The 15926-nt window shown below is 39.0% G+C and overlaps 1 protein-coding gene across 1 annotated transcript in view; it reads right to left on the bottom strand.

The window, feature by feature from the left end:
* Positions 1–15926, bottom strand: part of KDM7A (lysine demethylase 7A) — an 84097-nt gene that overhangs the window by 40420 nt on the left and 27751 nt on the right. The window contains exons 2-3 of the mRNA XM_058724105.1: positions 7721–7806; positions 2929–3046 (exon numbers count right to left, since the gene is read on the bottom strand). Of these exons, the coding sequence (XP_058580088.1) occupies positions 2929–3046; positions 7721–7806 (204 nt within the window). The remainder of the gene's footprint in view (positions 1–2928; positions 3047–7720; positions 7807–15926) is intronic.

The raw sequence follows: 15926 nt of genomic DNA, 5'->3' as shown, positions 1-15926 counted from the left end.
TGCACAACACAGGCAGACTGGCTCTCACAGTCCCTGCCCACTGAGACAAATGTCCAGAATGAACTCCTGACTTAAATTATCTGGTACAACAAGTATTTCATAAGTTCCAGTAAGCAGTCACCTTAAGCCACTAAAAAAGGATAACCCCACACGCCCTCTCTGATGATTAACACTCCACAGGCATTACACTTAAGTGTGGTTTGCCCCTTTTCACTGTCTTCTCTCTTGCCATAAATTGAAGATCTCCTTAAGGGAAGTTCTAGATTTTATCTCCCAATTGCTCCCAGAATGCAGCTGCTGTACATTCAAATAAGTGCAACCCTTGCATTATAGGTTAGATCACAAGAGTTTCCATTTACACAACGAGACCTTAACCATCTTGATGTCATCTGTGGCTTAGCCGTCAAAGAGAAGACAAGAGGTACCAGTTCTCTGAATTACTGGCTCTGTCCACCCTCTCAATAAGAAAAGGTCGGTTTGAGGCTCCCCAAAATGAGACAGACTTTTCCTGGATAGTCTTACATTTGGAGGGTGTAGATCTCCTTCACCGGACTCACTGAGTTCTGTACTACCTTCTACTCCCCCCCACCCCCCAGTTTCCCTCCTTCCCCAACCTCTGACCATCAAACACTTCCTTGAACTCCAACCTAAAGAAGAATTTCGAATCGCTTGTACACCCTGATCTTTAACGTTTGGTGTTTTACTTCCCCTGTCGATCAAAAATACATAAACACAAGTGCTTAAAAACATAGTTTTTTTTTTAAACCTATTCAAATCTAGTATTTGCAAGAGAAAAAAACTGGTGACAAACTACACATGTATCACAGAGGGACAGTTAAGTAAATTATGGCGAATATACACAACTGCATACTACACAGCAGTTAAGGAGGGAGGTACATTTTTGTACACATAGAGAAAGACACAAATGAAATATAATAGAATTAAAAAAGCTGCACATCATTTGCATAACATAACCCCATTTAAAAAATTAGATGCATATATATTTATATATTCATACATCTATATACTAAAATACTTTATTTTATTTATTTATAAGTTTATTTTGGGAGAGAGAGAACACACACACATGAGCTGGGGAGGGGCAGAGAGAGACAGAGAGGGAAAGACAGAATTCCAAGGAGGCTCCACGCCATCAGTGCAGAGCCTGACACAGGGCTCAAACCCACAAACCATGAGATCATGACCTGAGCCGATATCGAGGGTCAGACGCCTAACCAACTCAGCCACCCAGGCGCTCCTAAACATAAGTATCTTAAATGTAATTATGTAGACAAAAGGCTTACACTAAGTCTTAAAATAGGGGAGGAGAAAGATAACCCATTCACTTTATCTTATACACTTGGTGTGTTAATCACATCAAGTATGTGTAATTTAACTAATTATTGTCACTCTCTGGTTTTAAATGATATGAAGGTTTACAGAGTTAAACAAAAGAAAACCAAAGACCTTTAATTAATGGTAATTACAATTTAGACATCTGTGACCATCTCCATAACTTGCTCTCGTTAGTGATTACTTTGGCAGAGAAGCCACCGGCATAGCCAGGATTTTTAACACTATTCTTTTGGGTCACAAACCTATTCGAAAAAAATAAAAGCTATGGCTCCTCTTCCTGAAAAATGTACATTCACATACTGACACTGAACTGTTTATACAGTTGTAAGAAACTCACATGCCTCTCTGAAGCCAGTCCGTAGGCCCAGGCCGGAAACTGTGCCCCTAGACTCTGAACCAATCAAGGAAAACAAACATTCTCCTAACCCCTTTGAAACTGAGAAAAGAGTAATGTTGAGACTAGGGACTTTAATATCACAAAAGTCACGTGGAAACCACTGTGGAAACCTCAGTAGACCTGAGGGAGCCAACATGAGGCACGTATCAATTCTAGGTTTCTGTTTAAGGATTAAGGGGAAGGGGACAGACCGGAATGTAAAGGCTGTGAGGCAACGTCAAGGGTTTTATAGGGGCGCCTGGGTGGCGCAGTCGGTTAAGCGTCCGACTTCAGCCAGGTCACGATCTCGCGGTCCGTGAGTTCGAGCCCCGCGTCAGGCTCTGGGCTGATGGCTCGGAGCCTGGAGCCTGTTTTGGATTCTGTGTCTCCCTCTCTCTGACCCTCCCCCGTTCATGCTCTGTCTCTCTCTGTCCCAAAAATAAATTTAAAAAAAAAAAAAAAAAAAAAGGGTTTTATAGTCACAGGATCTGAAATAATTCCATAATAGGCTGCACGTGATGTTGTGATTTAAATTTAAATCGTGCTTCCCCTCTTTCACAAGCCTGGATATGATCTGTGTAAAAGGCTATTAAGCATTATCACTTTAAATAGATGTCAGGCAGCGAGCAGGAAATGATCTCAATTAGCATGATTCAAAGCTGGATCATACTTTTGACTCTCTTTGAGCCACAGATAAGTCAAACACTTTCCATTAACTTTAAAAAATCAAGAAGCCCAGTCCTGGTGCCCCCAGAGAGGCCAAGCCATGGTTATGGGTCCCTCTGGTAGCCCTAGGGTAGAGAGAGAGATGCAAACAACCTAAGAAAAAAACCCGAGTTTGAAAATCAGAAGAGATGAGGTAAAAGAGAAAGAGAAGCAGCAGCTGTACAGCAGAAGGAACCCAGCACCAGGCTTAGTGTATCTCAGAGTTTCTGGACAGAGATCAACAGTGAATATATTTTTATAAGGTGACCCAGTACACATACAGGACACAATAGTTCGTGAAACTGCACTTACTTATTCCTGTTGCTAACAACATGCCGATATTTTCTATTTCATTTATAAAAAATAAAAAAAAAAAAGGTAAAAATCTGAGAATGGGGTTGCAACCCGAAATTCGAAAACATTGCTTTCGATAATGTCACGTGACCAGGTAACACTCTCCAATTGTCTTTGGTCACAACAAGTTTCCGTACCTTGGGAAGACTCGAGAACGTAATTCCTGAACAAAAGTCCTGGTCCCAGCCTGCACTGGTTTGGAGCCATCGTCAATTTCGGTGTAGTCATGCCTGTGCCAGTTCCTCCTCTTTTTCACTGGATTTTCAGATTAGAAAAAGAAAACAGTTTTGGTAACTGGTGATACCATGCACTTTCTAAAAGTTATATTCTATATAATCAGAAATAACAACTGTTTAAGTACAAACACACCTGCTTTTTAATGCATTTCCACGCTGAAGAGGTAAATTTTACTTTGTGTAATGCTGCAATTAATTATAGGCAATTAACTGTGGATTTTTAAAAATCTTTTTATTTCAAAAAAATTTTTAATGAAAGCAACAAATTCAAATTAGCAGGGAGTCCATTATAACAGCCACATTTACACATACTATAAAATATCACAATTATTTTAAATCATGATTTTCACTAGACCATTACGTCATAATATGGTTTTTACGGATCATCCAAGTCATCCTCTCAGGATAGGACCTTTGATCCCACGTCGGAAATTTATTCCAACAGCACAGCTCCCTTCTCTTTTATGTCAAGATCGATTCCCAAAATAAGCATGCTTACACTGCCACAAAAGAAGAGCAGGTGGCTACATCATCATTAAAGGAAAACAAGAGGAATGACAGAACAAATAACTTTATGATTAGTTCTAACGCCAAGATCCTGTGATGCTACAGCTCTGGGCGGCTACGATCTTCAAGAGTCATGGCAATCAAAATCAGTAGACTTGGATTTGACTCCTAGTTCAGCCATGACTTACTCCACGACCTTGGGCAAGTCACGGAACACGACTGGGTCCAGTTTTCTCAAGTGGAAATGAAGGCAGGAGGGCTGTGTTTCAAACTGTGTCAAGAAACCCTTGATAAAGCGGAAGATGGAGAAGAGGCCGAAAAGGGAACCCCAGACCTCATTCTGCTCCCACCAGGGCAGCACCACATACACCCCTTTTGTTGCTATCGGTGTAAGATGGCAATTTTTTATCTTTTTTTTTTAAGTTCGAAAATCACTCTTAAGCCTAAAACCTTCATGATTCTGGGAAATGTACTGAAGTCTGCAACCAGCTTAGAATGCATCAAAAAAAAAAAAAAAAGTGGATACACAAACGGACAGTGGGATAGTTACACAGACCGCAGTAAAGCAAATAACGTAAAATGTTAACAGAGTCCTAGATGGTGAGTTTGGAGGTACTTCCTGCAAAATTCTTTCAACTTTTCCTGTATGTTAGAACAATGTCATAATAAAACGTGGGGCGGGGGCAACTCTATGAATCTAAGTTATTTTAAACCTGCACCTTACAAAGATCATAATAATAAAATAATACTGGATCTTCATATGGATAAGAAGTCACACTAAATACCCAATAGGGGAGGAAATAAGCCTTATTCATATCTAAGAGTTTAAAACAAGATTCCCAAGTAATTCATGGCAGTCAGACCCTCAACATGGAGAAGAGTAAATCCCATTTTTTAAAAGTCTCATGAGAAAAACTGAGGATCTTAAAGCAACCTTCCTAGAAAATACCATTTCCTAGTATCCTTCGTGTGTTATTTTTTTCTCATTTAAATCACTTGTAAAATTCAAGGGTGTTTCATTTCAGGCTTCTGTTCTACATATATATAGATTCATAACCCCATTTTATTTTCAACTGGGATCATGATATTCATCCTGCTTACCTTTCTTATTCTATCAGGAGCACTTTCTCATTAAATATTCAAAAGCAATTTAAAGGCAGCCTAGAATTTTAAGACGTAGATGTAGATGCATCATTTTATAATCCTTTTTTTGATTCTTAAGCACTTAGCTCATTCTGAATCTTTCTTCAAACAAAGTTAAGATTAATATTCATATACATAAATCTGTTTCCCTCATTAATTCCTCAGGATAAATTCTTAGAAATGCTAGAAGAAAGATTCGATATTATGAAGATACTTGCTACATACTGCAAAACTGCCTCCAGAAAAGTGGTAGGTAACTCATACTCTTACCAGAAAAGCAGTAGGTGACTCATATTCTTACCAGTGTACATATAAGCAGCAGCCATTTCAAAACCCTGGATCAACAGTGAGCATTATCATTTAAAAAAAGAAAAAGAAAAGGCTGCCCATCTGATAAGTAAACTATGGTATTACACTGTTTTAATTTTCATTTCGGCAAAACAGATTAGAATTAGAACAGATTTGGGACTGGACAGCTATGGGCTCAAACCCCAGCTCTACCAAACAGCTACGTGAAAGAGCTGGTTAGATAATATTTTTCTCACATCAAGGTGTTACAAATATCAAAGGAAATGACAGAGGTCAAGTACTTCTTAGCACAGTGTCCGGGGCATCCCATGAGCTGCCAATTACTTCTCTTTCCTTTTAAATAAGCAGTCTTGCATGATGTTAACAGAATGCTCTAAATGTCCTGTTAGGCCAACAGGCTTAACACATAAAATCAGCCACTGCAAGAAGGTGGCTGAATATCTGAGGGGAAGGAATATTCTAGCAGTGGTCCTAGAGAGAGAAAATGTTGAGTTTGGCTTCCATGTGCCTGAGGAGCACTGAGGTATGTATTTAAGTATTGGGCTTTTTTGATACTTGCCCTTGAATAGAGTTCTTGATTCCCATTAAAAGGGTCAAGTCTAAATTCACTATACCAAGTGGGTATTATACTGACTAATAGTATCTATAATAAGAATTCCCAGGGAATTCTGAGAAGACAGAAGCCCTAGGTAGCCAGCAAGAGAGGCTTAACAGCAGAGGGAAAGAGGCCAAAAACGATGACCCAAGTTGAGGGTGGAGGGTGGAGGGTGGAGGGTGGAGGGTGAGGGGGTGGGGAAAATGAGCCTTAGATCAAGATAAAACAAATTACTGGATCTTGGGCATTTTCCCTGTGGGTATTCAGAGCTGGACTCTTGCCCAGAAGATAACCAATGCCTGACCTTATGTTATTCAAGGATGAGAAGCATATAGGCCAGGGCCAGGCAGTAGTCAAGCTTCTCTCTGAAGCATCGTTATTCAAAGTGCAGGTCGTGATCCATTATGGATTGTGAAATCAATTTAGTGAGGATGACAAGCTTTTTAAAAAATTAAATCACATAGGAAAAATAGAAAATAGAGTGCATCACATATCATAGTAACCCACTGGTATTTCATAGAAATTAAAATCAAATTATTTCATTTTGGGATTACATACTTGAATTCTGAACTAAAACTGTTATAAATTTTAGTTCCGTTTCCTTTCTTGAAATAACAGTCCAGTATCGGTTACTCCCTCTAAGAATTATACTTGGTCAATAATTATTACAAGTTATATGCCACATACTTCACGGCTATACAAAATAAAAACTTTTAAAAACATTTATGACAATAAACTGGTCAATTACACTAACAATTCTACCAATTTGTTAACCTCAAATTTTATACTGTGTAACTAATAAATGGATAACCTGTAGATTACAAGGAAATATTTTAATGTATTCTTACAGCTTAAATTTCTCAATCTCTTACAAAGAGACTAGATAAATTACTAATATTTCTAACAGATAAGCAGTCAGTTGCTAGTAAGTTTCTCTTAAGTAATTACTTGCCCACAACTTCAGAAAAAAATTTCTATGAAGAAAAAAATACTAGGAAAAAAGCTGCATTTAAAAAGGTTGGATAGGTTACCTACATCTCACTCAAGTGTGTATCAAAGTATGTTCAGGTAAAGTTTTCTTCCTATTGCAAAATGATTAAGCCTGGTTTTTCCCTCTAGTCTCATGAACACAAAAATGCTAGTTTGCAGTCTACATTTTTTACAAAAGAAAGTTATAACATCCTTCAAAACCTTTTAAACGTTATCCCTACTTTCCATCTGCACAATGACCATTAACATTCCAGTCTATTCTTCTGAAGCATCTGTAAAATATCGTTTTGTGTGTGACGCTGGTACACCCCAGAGGATGTGTGAACTTCCCTGCCTGTGTCCTGCCCCTGGGGCAGAAGAGTGCAGGCAGACACTTGGTCTGGCTTTGGTCTTCCTCAGAATGGGACTGGACGGGGTGTGGTTTCAAGTTGGGCAGGACTCTAGGCCATACTCAAACTGATGACCAAATTCAGAAAACGTAAGTAATATTTTAGCATATTGATGCCCTGATTTTCTCCTAAAAATATAATGCATGTGTGTGCATTAAAGTCTGTCCCAAATATTACTGAAAGGTTTTTAAAATTTATTTATAAAGAGACAAAAGCAGTTGATATCAGTTTCTAGAATTAGCAAATTTTTCACATTTCTCAAATTGAAAACTTTGAATGTATGTCCTTGAGTTTGGGGGCTTTGCACTGGCAATTAAGAATAATATTTTTTCGTTTAATCTTTTTGACTTATGAAATAAGTTATTCAATAATTGAGACAGAAAGTGCATTCTCATTATCTTCAGAAAAATATTCCCTACAGTTCTTAGTGGATGTAACATAACTAGTGAAAGTATTATTAAAATATTGTCATGTACACTTAAATTCTTTTTATTTTTTAATGTTTATTTTCAGAGAGAGAGAAAACAAAAAAACATGCAAGCGTGAGGGGAGGAGGGGCAGAGAGAGGGGGAAAGAGAGAGAATCTCAAGCAGGCTCTAAGCTGTCAGTGCAGAGCCGGACACAAGGCTCGATCCCATGAACCATGAGATCATGACCTGGCCAAAATCAAGAGTCGGACACTCAACTGACTGAGCCACCCAGGCACCCTGTACACATTAAATTCTAAACTTCAGTTTTTATTTAAGCTTCTAGTACTTACTCAAGGAGGAACCATGTAGAACTGCACAGTTGGGACAGTGATAAAGGTCAATGTCAACAGCATGATGTTCTTCTACACCAACACAGCTAAGATAAAGAAAAATAGAATCAATATGTAAATAAGTTGAAAATATTTACTTAACTGTAATAGATGGTTAGAATTTAGCTGCGAAGTGTACAACAACTTCACCAACAAATTTTGTAGATTCCAGAAACATATGTACAAATTTTATTCTCTTCCCTACACGCTTGCTAAATAATTATGGGGCAAAAATATGCCCAAATACATGGGAAATGATTCACTATTAACAGCAGAGACATCAGAAATAATATAATTATAAGCCATAAGAGCTCAACCATTATGTAAATGTCACCTAGGGTGGATTCAATGTTTGTGTCCCCCCAAAGTTCACATGCCAAAGCTTTAACCCCTCCACGTGTCTGTATTTGGAGACAGGGCCTCTAAGAAGTAATAAAGACTGAATGGGGTCATAAGGGTGGGGCTTTGATGCAACAGGATCAGTGTCCTTAGAAGAGACTAGAGACCTCTCATGCTCTCTTTCTCTTCTCTTCCTCTTCCCTCCCTCCTATATCCTAGCATTCTATTAACCTAGCACTTAGTAGTCAGTTAAAAATATGTTTCAAGAAGGAGGGGGGAGAATGATTTGTAGTGAACCAAAACCTGAGAGTTCACCTCCAGCTAACCCACAGCACAGGAAATGCAAAGGACATACTTCTGGAAAATGGGAGATGATCACAGAGAGGTCTGGATGCAAGAAAAAAGTGAAAAGCTAAAAAATGTAATAAATATATGGGTAAATTTACATGGAGACTCACTACCGAAAATAATGTCATGTGAGATTTAAAAATATATAGAGAACTAAAACACGTAACAACAGCACTTGAGTAAGGAAAGGACAAAAGGAGTTACAGGCTCTTCAGGCACTTATCCTGGAAGGACAGGAAAGGTGATGATTAACATCACCTTAAGTTGAGAATGCCTATTAGAATTTCTTGAGAGATGACTAAAGGAACGGAAATAGAAAGTATAGCTTCCAGGGCCCCCTGGGTGGCTCAGTGGGTTAAGTGATTTCGGCTCAGGTCATGATTTTGCAGTTTGTGAGTTTGAGCCCCGCGTCGGGCTCTGTGCTGACAGCTCAGGGCCTGGAGCCTGCTTTGGCTTCTGTGTCTCCCTCCCCTCAGCTCCTCCCCTGCTCACACTCTGTCTCTCTCTCAAAATAAATAAAGATTAAAAAAAAAATTTTTTTTCAAAAAAAAAAAAAAAAAAAAAAAGAAAGTATAACTTCCACACTAGTACCGAAGCAGAAATAGAATTTATAAGAATTTATTTTTAAAAAAATCAATTCAAAAACAGGAGGGGGAAAAAAAAGAGGAAAAGAAATAGAGACAGCAAAATAAGATGGAGGTATAAATTAAAATATATGACCTCTGTCATTACATTATATGAAAATGGATTAACCTGTTCCAATTAAAAGCTACAGATTACCTGGCTGGACTTCCTTAGTTACAGGAGACATACATAAAACAGGAATACAGAAAGATTGAAAGTAATAGGATGGACACATAAATACCATGAAAATAGTAACCAAAAGAAAGTACACTATATTAAAATTAAGCAACACAAAATCTAAAGTAAAAAATATGCGATAAAGCCTAAAACTTTCAGTACCCCAGGAGGACAATAACAGGAACAACTAACTGTACTGGGAGATTTTGACACCTCTGTCAGTATCTGATGGAATAAGCAGGTCAAACAAGAATCTAAATATACAAGATTTGAACTGCAGGATTAAAAAAAAAAAACACACATGAACTAATGGACATTTATGGAATACTCTACCCAACCTCTCCAGGACACACATTCCTTCAAGCATACATGGACCATTGGTAACAAGCTACCATACACTGGACCACAGTCAAATTCTGAAGGTCTGAAATTAGGAACTCTCTAGCTACAGTTCAATTAAGCTAGAAATCAATGACAGAAAGCTAAATGGAAAATCTTCATGTGCTTAGAAATTAAGAAATAAACTGCTAAGTAACCCATAAGTCAACAGATAACGAAACACTGAAATTATCTGGAAGTGAGCACTAACGAAAATGCTACATAACAAAACTTGTGGGATGCAGAATTTATAAACAGAATACACAGTTTTTTTTTTAAATATCCCTTACAAAGTAAAGTGTTTTTATTTCTTTTTAATTTTTTTTAATGTGTATTTATTTTTGAGACAGAGAGAGACAGAGCATGAATGGGGGAGGGTCAGAGAGAGAGGGAGACACAGAATCCGAAACAGGCTTCAGGCTCTGAGCAGTCAGCACAGAGCCTGACGCGGGGCTCGAACTCACGGACTGCAAGATCATGACCTGAGCCGAAGTTGGATGTTCAACCGACTGAGCCACCCAAGTGCCCCAGAAATATACAGTTTTAAGTGCATGCATTAGAAAAGGCTGAAATCAATACACTAATAAGCATCCACCTGAAGAAGTTACAAAAAGAATAGCAAAATAAGCCTTAAAACATAAATAGAAAGAATAAAAAAGCAAAATTGATGACACAGAAAACAAACCATGCAACAGAGCATCGGAGCCAAAAATTCTTTGAAAAGACAAAACTGGGAAAACCTCTAGCAAGTTTAAGAAAAACAGGTGACACGAATAACCAATACTGGGAATGAAAAGAGGTAGAAACTAGATTCTTATAGACATTAAAGGTAAAAGAGAGTATTATGAACAACTTTATGCTGAGAGACTAGAAAATATAGGTAAGACAGACAAACCTGAATCACAAGGAAATAGAATATTTGAATAGTCCTGTAACTGTTACTTAGTAATTTTTAAAATTGTCACACACACACACACAAAAAAAAAAAAAAAAAAAAAAAAAATCCCAGTCCCAGATGGCCTCACAAGCAAATTCTATCAAATACTCAAAGAGTAAATAATTCTTGCACTAGAGGAGCATCTGGGTTGCTTAGTCAGTTAAGCACTGGATTCCTGATTTCAGCGCAGATCATGATCTCAGGGTTGGTGAGATCAAGCCCCGCATAGGGCTCTGCATTGACAGTGCAAGCCTGCTGGGGATTTTCTCTCCCTCTCTCTCTCTGCTCCTCCCACGCATGTGCACCCACATACTGTCTTGCTCTCAAACTTGTTTTTTAATTTTTTTTTAATGTTTATTTATTTTTGAGAGGGGGGGGGGGGGAGGGGCAGAAAGAGAGCCACACACAGAATCCAAAGCAAGCTCCAGGCTCCAAGCTGTCAGCACAGAGCCCAATGTGGGGATTGAACTCAAGAACCTCAAGATCATGACCTGAGCCAAAGTCGGGCACTTAATCAACTGAGTCACCCAGGCGCCCCAAACAAACTTTTTTTGTTGTTTTATTTCATTTATTTTGAGAGAGTGTGTGACAGTAGGCGAGGGGCAGAGAGAGGGGGAGAGAGAGGGAGAGGGAGTGGGGGAGAGGGAGGGGGAGAAATGGGGTGGAGAGGGGAAGGGAGAGAGAATCCCAAGCAGACTCCACCATGCTAGTGCAGAGCCCTATACGGGGCTTGATCTCACCAACCATGAGATCATGATCTGAGCCGAAATCAAGAGTCCCACACTTAACCAACTGAGCCATCCAGGCACCCCCCAAAATAAATAAATTAAAAAAAAACAAACAAACTTGCACCAGAGGGTAGGACAAAAAGCCTTACTCCCTACCTCATCTTAGGATAGCATAACTTGATACTAAAAGTTAGGATGATACAAGAAAGGAAAATTACAAACCACTCTCATTTATGAGAAAACATACAAATACCAAGTTTGGCCTATCTCAGGAATGCAAAGTGGTTTTAACACTAAATATTTTAATCAGTGAAATGTGCTACATTAAACAGATTAAAAGAAAAAACTTATGACCATTTAAAAAAAATGCAAGACAAGTTCTCAACAAAATTCAACATTTACTTATGATTAAAAAGCAAACAAAACCTCAAAGAAAATCAAGACTAGAAGGATACTTCCATAATCTGTTAAAGGATACTTCTAAAAAATTCTATGCAAATAACATGAAATTGGTCCGAGATTAAGAACAAAAGACGAATGTCTGGGCTTACCAGTTCTAGTGAATATTAGCTGGTGTAATAAAATAAGGTTAAAAGGTTTAAGAATTAGAAAAGAAAAAAAAGCTACCATTTGCAAATGCTACGGTTACATATGCAGAAAACTGAAAAGAACCTATACATAAACGATAAGAATCAATACGAAGGTTGCTAGATACGTTATCAGGACATAAAAAGCAATCACATTTCCATACACAAACAATATAAAGCTAAACAATGAAATAAAACACCACATAGATGCCCCCATAATTAAAACGTTTTAAGGATAAAATTCTATCTTATTTTTACAACCACGTAAAAAAATTAAGCAACAAAAACTCTGAAATGTAGCAATCTAACGACCATAGCAAAATATCAAAAAAAATCTTAGAGATCTCTGAATATCCGCAAACAAGCCTACTTTCATGTGTGAACTCCATCCAGTACATCCGCTACCATAAAGTCATTGAGACTCTGAGTAGAGCTCGCTGCAATCAACACAAAAAAGTTAAAACCAGCTGTCAAAAATAACATGACAGGGGCGCCTAGGTGGCTCAGTCGGTTGAGCATCCGACTGAGGCTCAGGTCATGATCTCACCGTGAGTTCAAGCCCCATGTCGGGCTCTTTGCTGACAGCTCAGAGCCTGGAGCCTGCTTCGCATTCTGTGTCTCCCTCTGTCTCTGTCCCTCCCCTACTTCCGCTCTGTCTCTCTCTTTCTCAAAAACACAAATTAAAAAAAATAATAAATAAATAACATGACAAGGCCATTCAAACACTCAATCCATGTACCTTAATCAGGTAAGTGCAATTTACTTTTGAGCAGACTGAAAATTGCTTTATTTTTTTTTTGTCCAATTTAAATTTATTTCATTTATTTCCACAGAAAGCAAAAGGTGAATATGCTAATTGTTTAAAAAGCTTTTTTTTTTTTGTTTTTTTTTTGTTTAAAGAGAGAGAGTGTGTGAGCAGGGGAGAGGGAAAGAGGGAGGGAGAGACAATCTTAAGCAGGTTCCACACTCAGCACAGAGCCCGGCGCAGGGCTTGATTCCACCACCCTGGGACAATGACCCAAGCCAAAATCAAGAGTCAAACCCTCAAGCGACTGAGCTACCCAGGTGTCCCTATAAAGCTTTTTTTTTTTTTTAACTGAAAGACTATAAATTTCCACTTCAATAAAATAAACCCTATGTAAAATTTTCTATGTATTTATGTATCATGTCCTGGGCCCACAGTTTCTTATACCCAAAAAGGTTTCTATAACCCAAAGAAAAGGTTAAAATTCATTGGATGGAGGATCCAAACTTCCAAATTTCAAAACTTACATATAAAACTACAGCAATCAAGACTGTGTGGTAGGAGCATAAGGACAGACCAACAGATCAATGTAACAGACTTGAGAACCCAGAAATAAAGCCTTACTTTTAGGATCAACTAATTTTCGACGACAATGACAAAACCATTCAATGGGGAAAGAATAGTCTTTTCAACAAATGCTCCTGAAATGAACAAATACACAAAAGAATGCACTGGGACCTCACCATATACGTATACCAAAATTAACTCCAATGGATCATACACCTAAATGTAAAATTAAAACTATAAAACTCTTCAAATAAAGCAGAGGAGTAAATCTTCATGCCTTGAATCCAGCCCCACACGCACACGGAACAAAGGAAAAAATTGATAAATTGGACATCACACTACAGCCTGAAGGCTTCGGTTTTCTCAGCTTAGTCTGGTGTGAGATAATCAGCTGAGTGTGGAGAGTGTGAGAAAAGAAAGGCGTGAGGCGTGAGGAGCCAGGGAAGAAAGTATAAAATTGCCGACCTGAAGAAGGAAAGACCAAGAAACACAGTCACACTGCCAGGCAGTGTTGAGAGTCCACCTGAGGTCTGTGACCACAAATTCCAAGTAAAACCACTTCTGCCCATGTGTGCGATGTTTTTTCGGCAGTGTTCAACACAGGCCCAAAGAAGGAGAGTGGGTCTGTCCAGAGCTGGGGTTTTGTGGACAAAGACCAGAAAGAGAGGTGAGGGTATTTCCAAGGAAGTTAACATAATGATGGACGCTGCAGTGTGAGCTGGACAAAAGGGGCAGGAAGACGGGAAAAGCCAGTGAAAGCAAAAAAATGGTCAGATGGTCTGAGGCGGCTCAGTGTGGTACTATGTGCCTCAGCGGAGGCCGTGAGCAAGCGATCCGCGAGGGGCAGAGGTTATGCTCAAGTAGCGGAACGTTTAGAGCTTGAAACATCCAAGGAAGCAGATTCTCCGACAGTGCTACAGGCAGTGGCAGCGTGCTGAGATGCAGCAGAGAAGCAAGCTAGATGGGGGAGAGCTCTCTCTGTATCCAGTCAGAGCTCCAAACCAAGCCTCGAAAGGGAGGTTCGTGAGGTGCCAGCAGTAGAGGCTACACTCCAACCAGACCAGAAACTCAAAGGCACAGAAGCCAACTTGACACTTCCAGAAACTCAGATTTGTCAGGTCATACCTCGACTATGGCCACATTCCTCTTAAATAGTGACGGTTACACCAAATTAAGTAAGAAAATAATGTCCTGGAAAATCTAACTCAACATATAACACAAACTCATCTATCAATAGCTAAGATACATAAATAAGGGTGACTCCCACAAGGCTTAGGGAAGAAGATAGGGCCATTTGAACTAATTTAGGACCCTTTAGGCAAAACTTAGCTAATAATCCCCAAAGATCCCTAGTTCCTCTCTCCAGCTTCTACTCTTCACCCCCCTCCCCAATATAATCTCTTACACTAAAATGTCAGTGATGTTTTCAGGTTTTGACAATTCTCATCAACTAGCAAAACATTTTCACCAACATTCATTTTAAAATTTCAGAACCTGGAGTGCCTGGGTGGCTCAGTCGGTTAAGCGTCTGACTTTAGCTCAGGTCATGATCTCGCGGTTCCTGAGTTCGAGCCCTGCGTCGGGCTCTGTGCTGACAGCTCAGAACCTGGAGCCTGCTTTGGATTCTGTGTCTCCCTCTCTCTCTCTCTCTCTGCCCCTCCCCCATTCACATGTGTCTCTCTCTCTCTCAAAAATAAGCATTAAGGGGCGCCTGGGTGGCGCAGTCGGTTAAGCGTCCGACTTCAGCCAGGTCACGATCTCGCGGTCCGTGAGTTCGAGCCCCGCGTCAGGCTCTGGGCTGATGGCTCGGAGCCTGGAGCCTGTTTCCGATTCTGTGTGTCCCTCTCTCTCTGCCCCTCCCCCATTCATGCTCTGTCTCTCTCTGTACCAAAAATAAATAAAAAGCGTTGAAAAAAAAAATTAAAAAAAAAAAAAAAAAATAAGCATTAAAAAAATTTTTTTTCTCAGAGTCTAAGAATTTTAAGTTTTTATCAAGATAAAAACTAAAAATAAACCAAAACATTATAAATGGCATTTTACTGAAGAACCTCTCACTACCTTATGTGCCCTCATGATTATCAAGCAAGCTAAATGTCTGCATGAGGTGAAGCTATACTCTCTTCCACTATGTGTCTGCTCTACTAACTCCTACCTGTGCTTCAAACTTGGTTCAGAAATCACCACTTTGTGGACCATCACTGCCTGCCTGACTCCAATCACAGCTGACAACTGAGTTAGGTTTTCTTGTTCCTTTCTATAGCTTCTGTTATAAAGTTCAGAATATATCTTTCACCAATTTGGATTGTAATGGTTTCACAGGCCATATTTCCAGTAAATTATGAGCTCTGTCAAAAAAATAAATAAATATAAATAAAACTTAAAAAAATTTAATTTCAGAACTTTATAGTAAATTTGGTACACTATTTTTTTTACTAAAGCAGTAAGTTGATAAATTATTTAAATCTCTTTAATCATATAAAATATCATTTTAAAAAATCAAATTAAACACAAAAAATTAAGTGTTCCCAGGGCACCAGGGTGGCTCAGTTCGTTAAGCATCTGACTCCAGCTCAGGTCATACATGCTCTCATAGTTTGTGAGTTTACGCCCCATGTCAGGCTCTGTGCTGACAGCTCAGAGCCTGGAGCCTGCTTCGGATTCTGTGTCTCCCTCTCTCCCTGCCCCTCCCCTGCTTGCACTGCTCTCTCTCTCTCAAAAATAAACAAACATTAAAAAA

The sequence above is a fragment of the Neofelis nebulosa genome, chromosome 4 (genome assembly GCF_028018385.1).
Source record: "Neofelis nebulosa isolate mNeoNeb1 chromosome 4, mNeoNeb1.pri, whole genome shotgun sequence".
NCBI classification, from domain to species: Eukaryota; Metazoa; Chordata; class Mammalia; order Carnivora; family Felidae; genus Neofelis; species Neofelis nebulosa.
The sequence above is the reverse complement of the archived record's forward strand: the minus strand, read 5'-3'. Positions and strand labels throughout refer to the sequence as shown.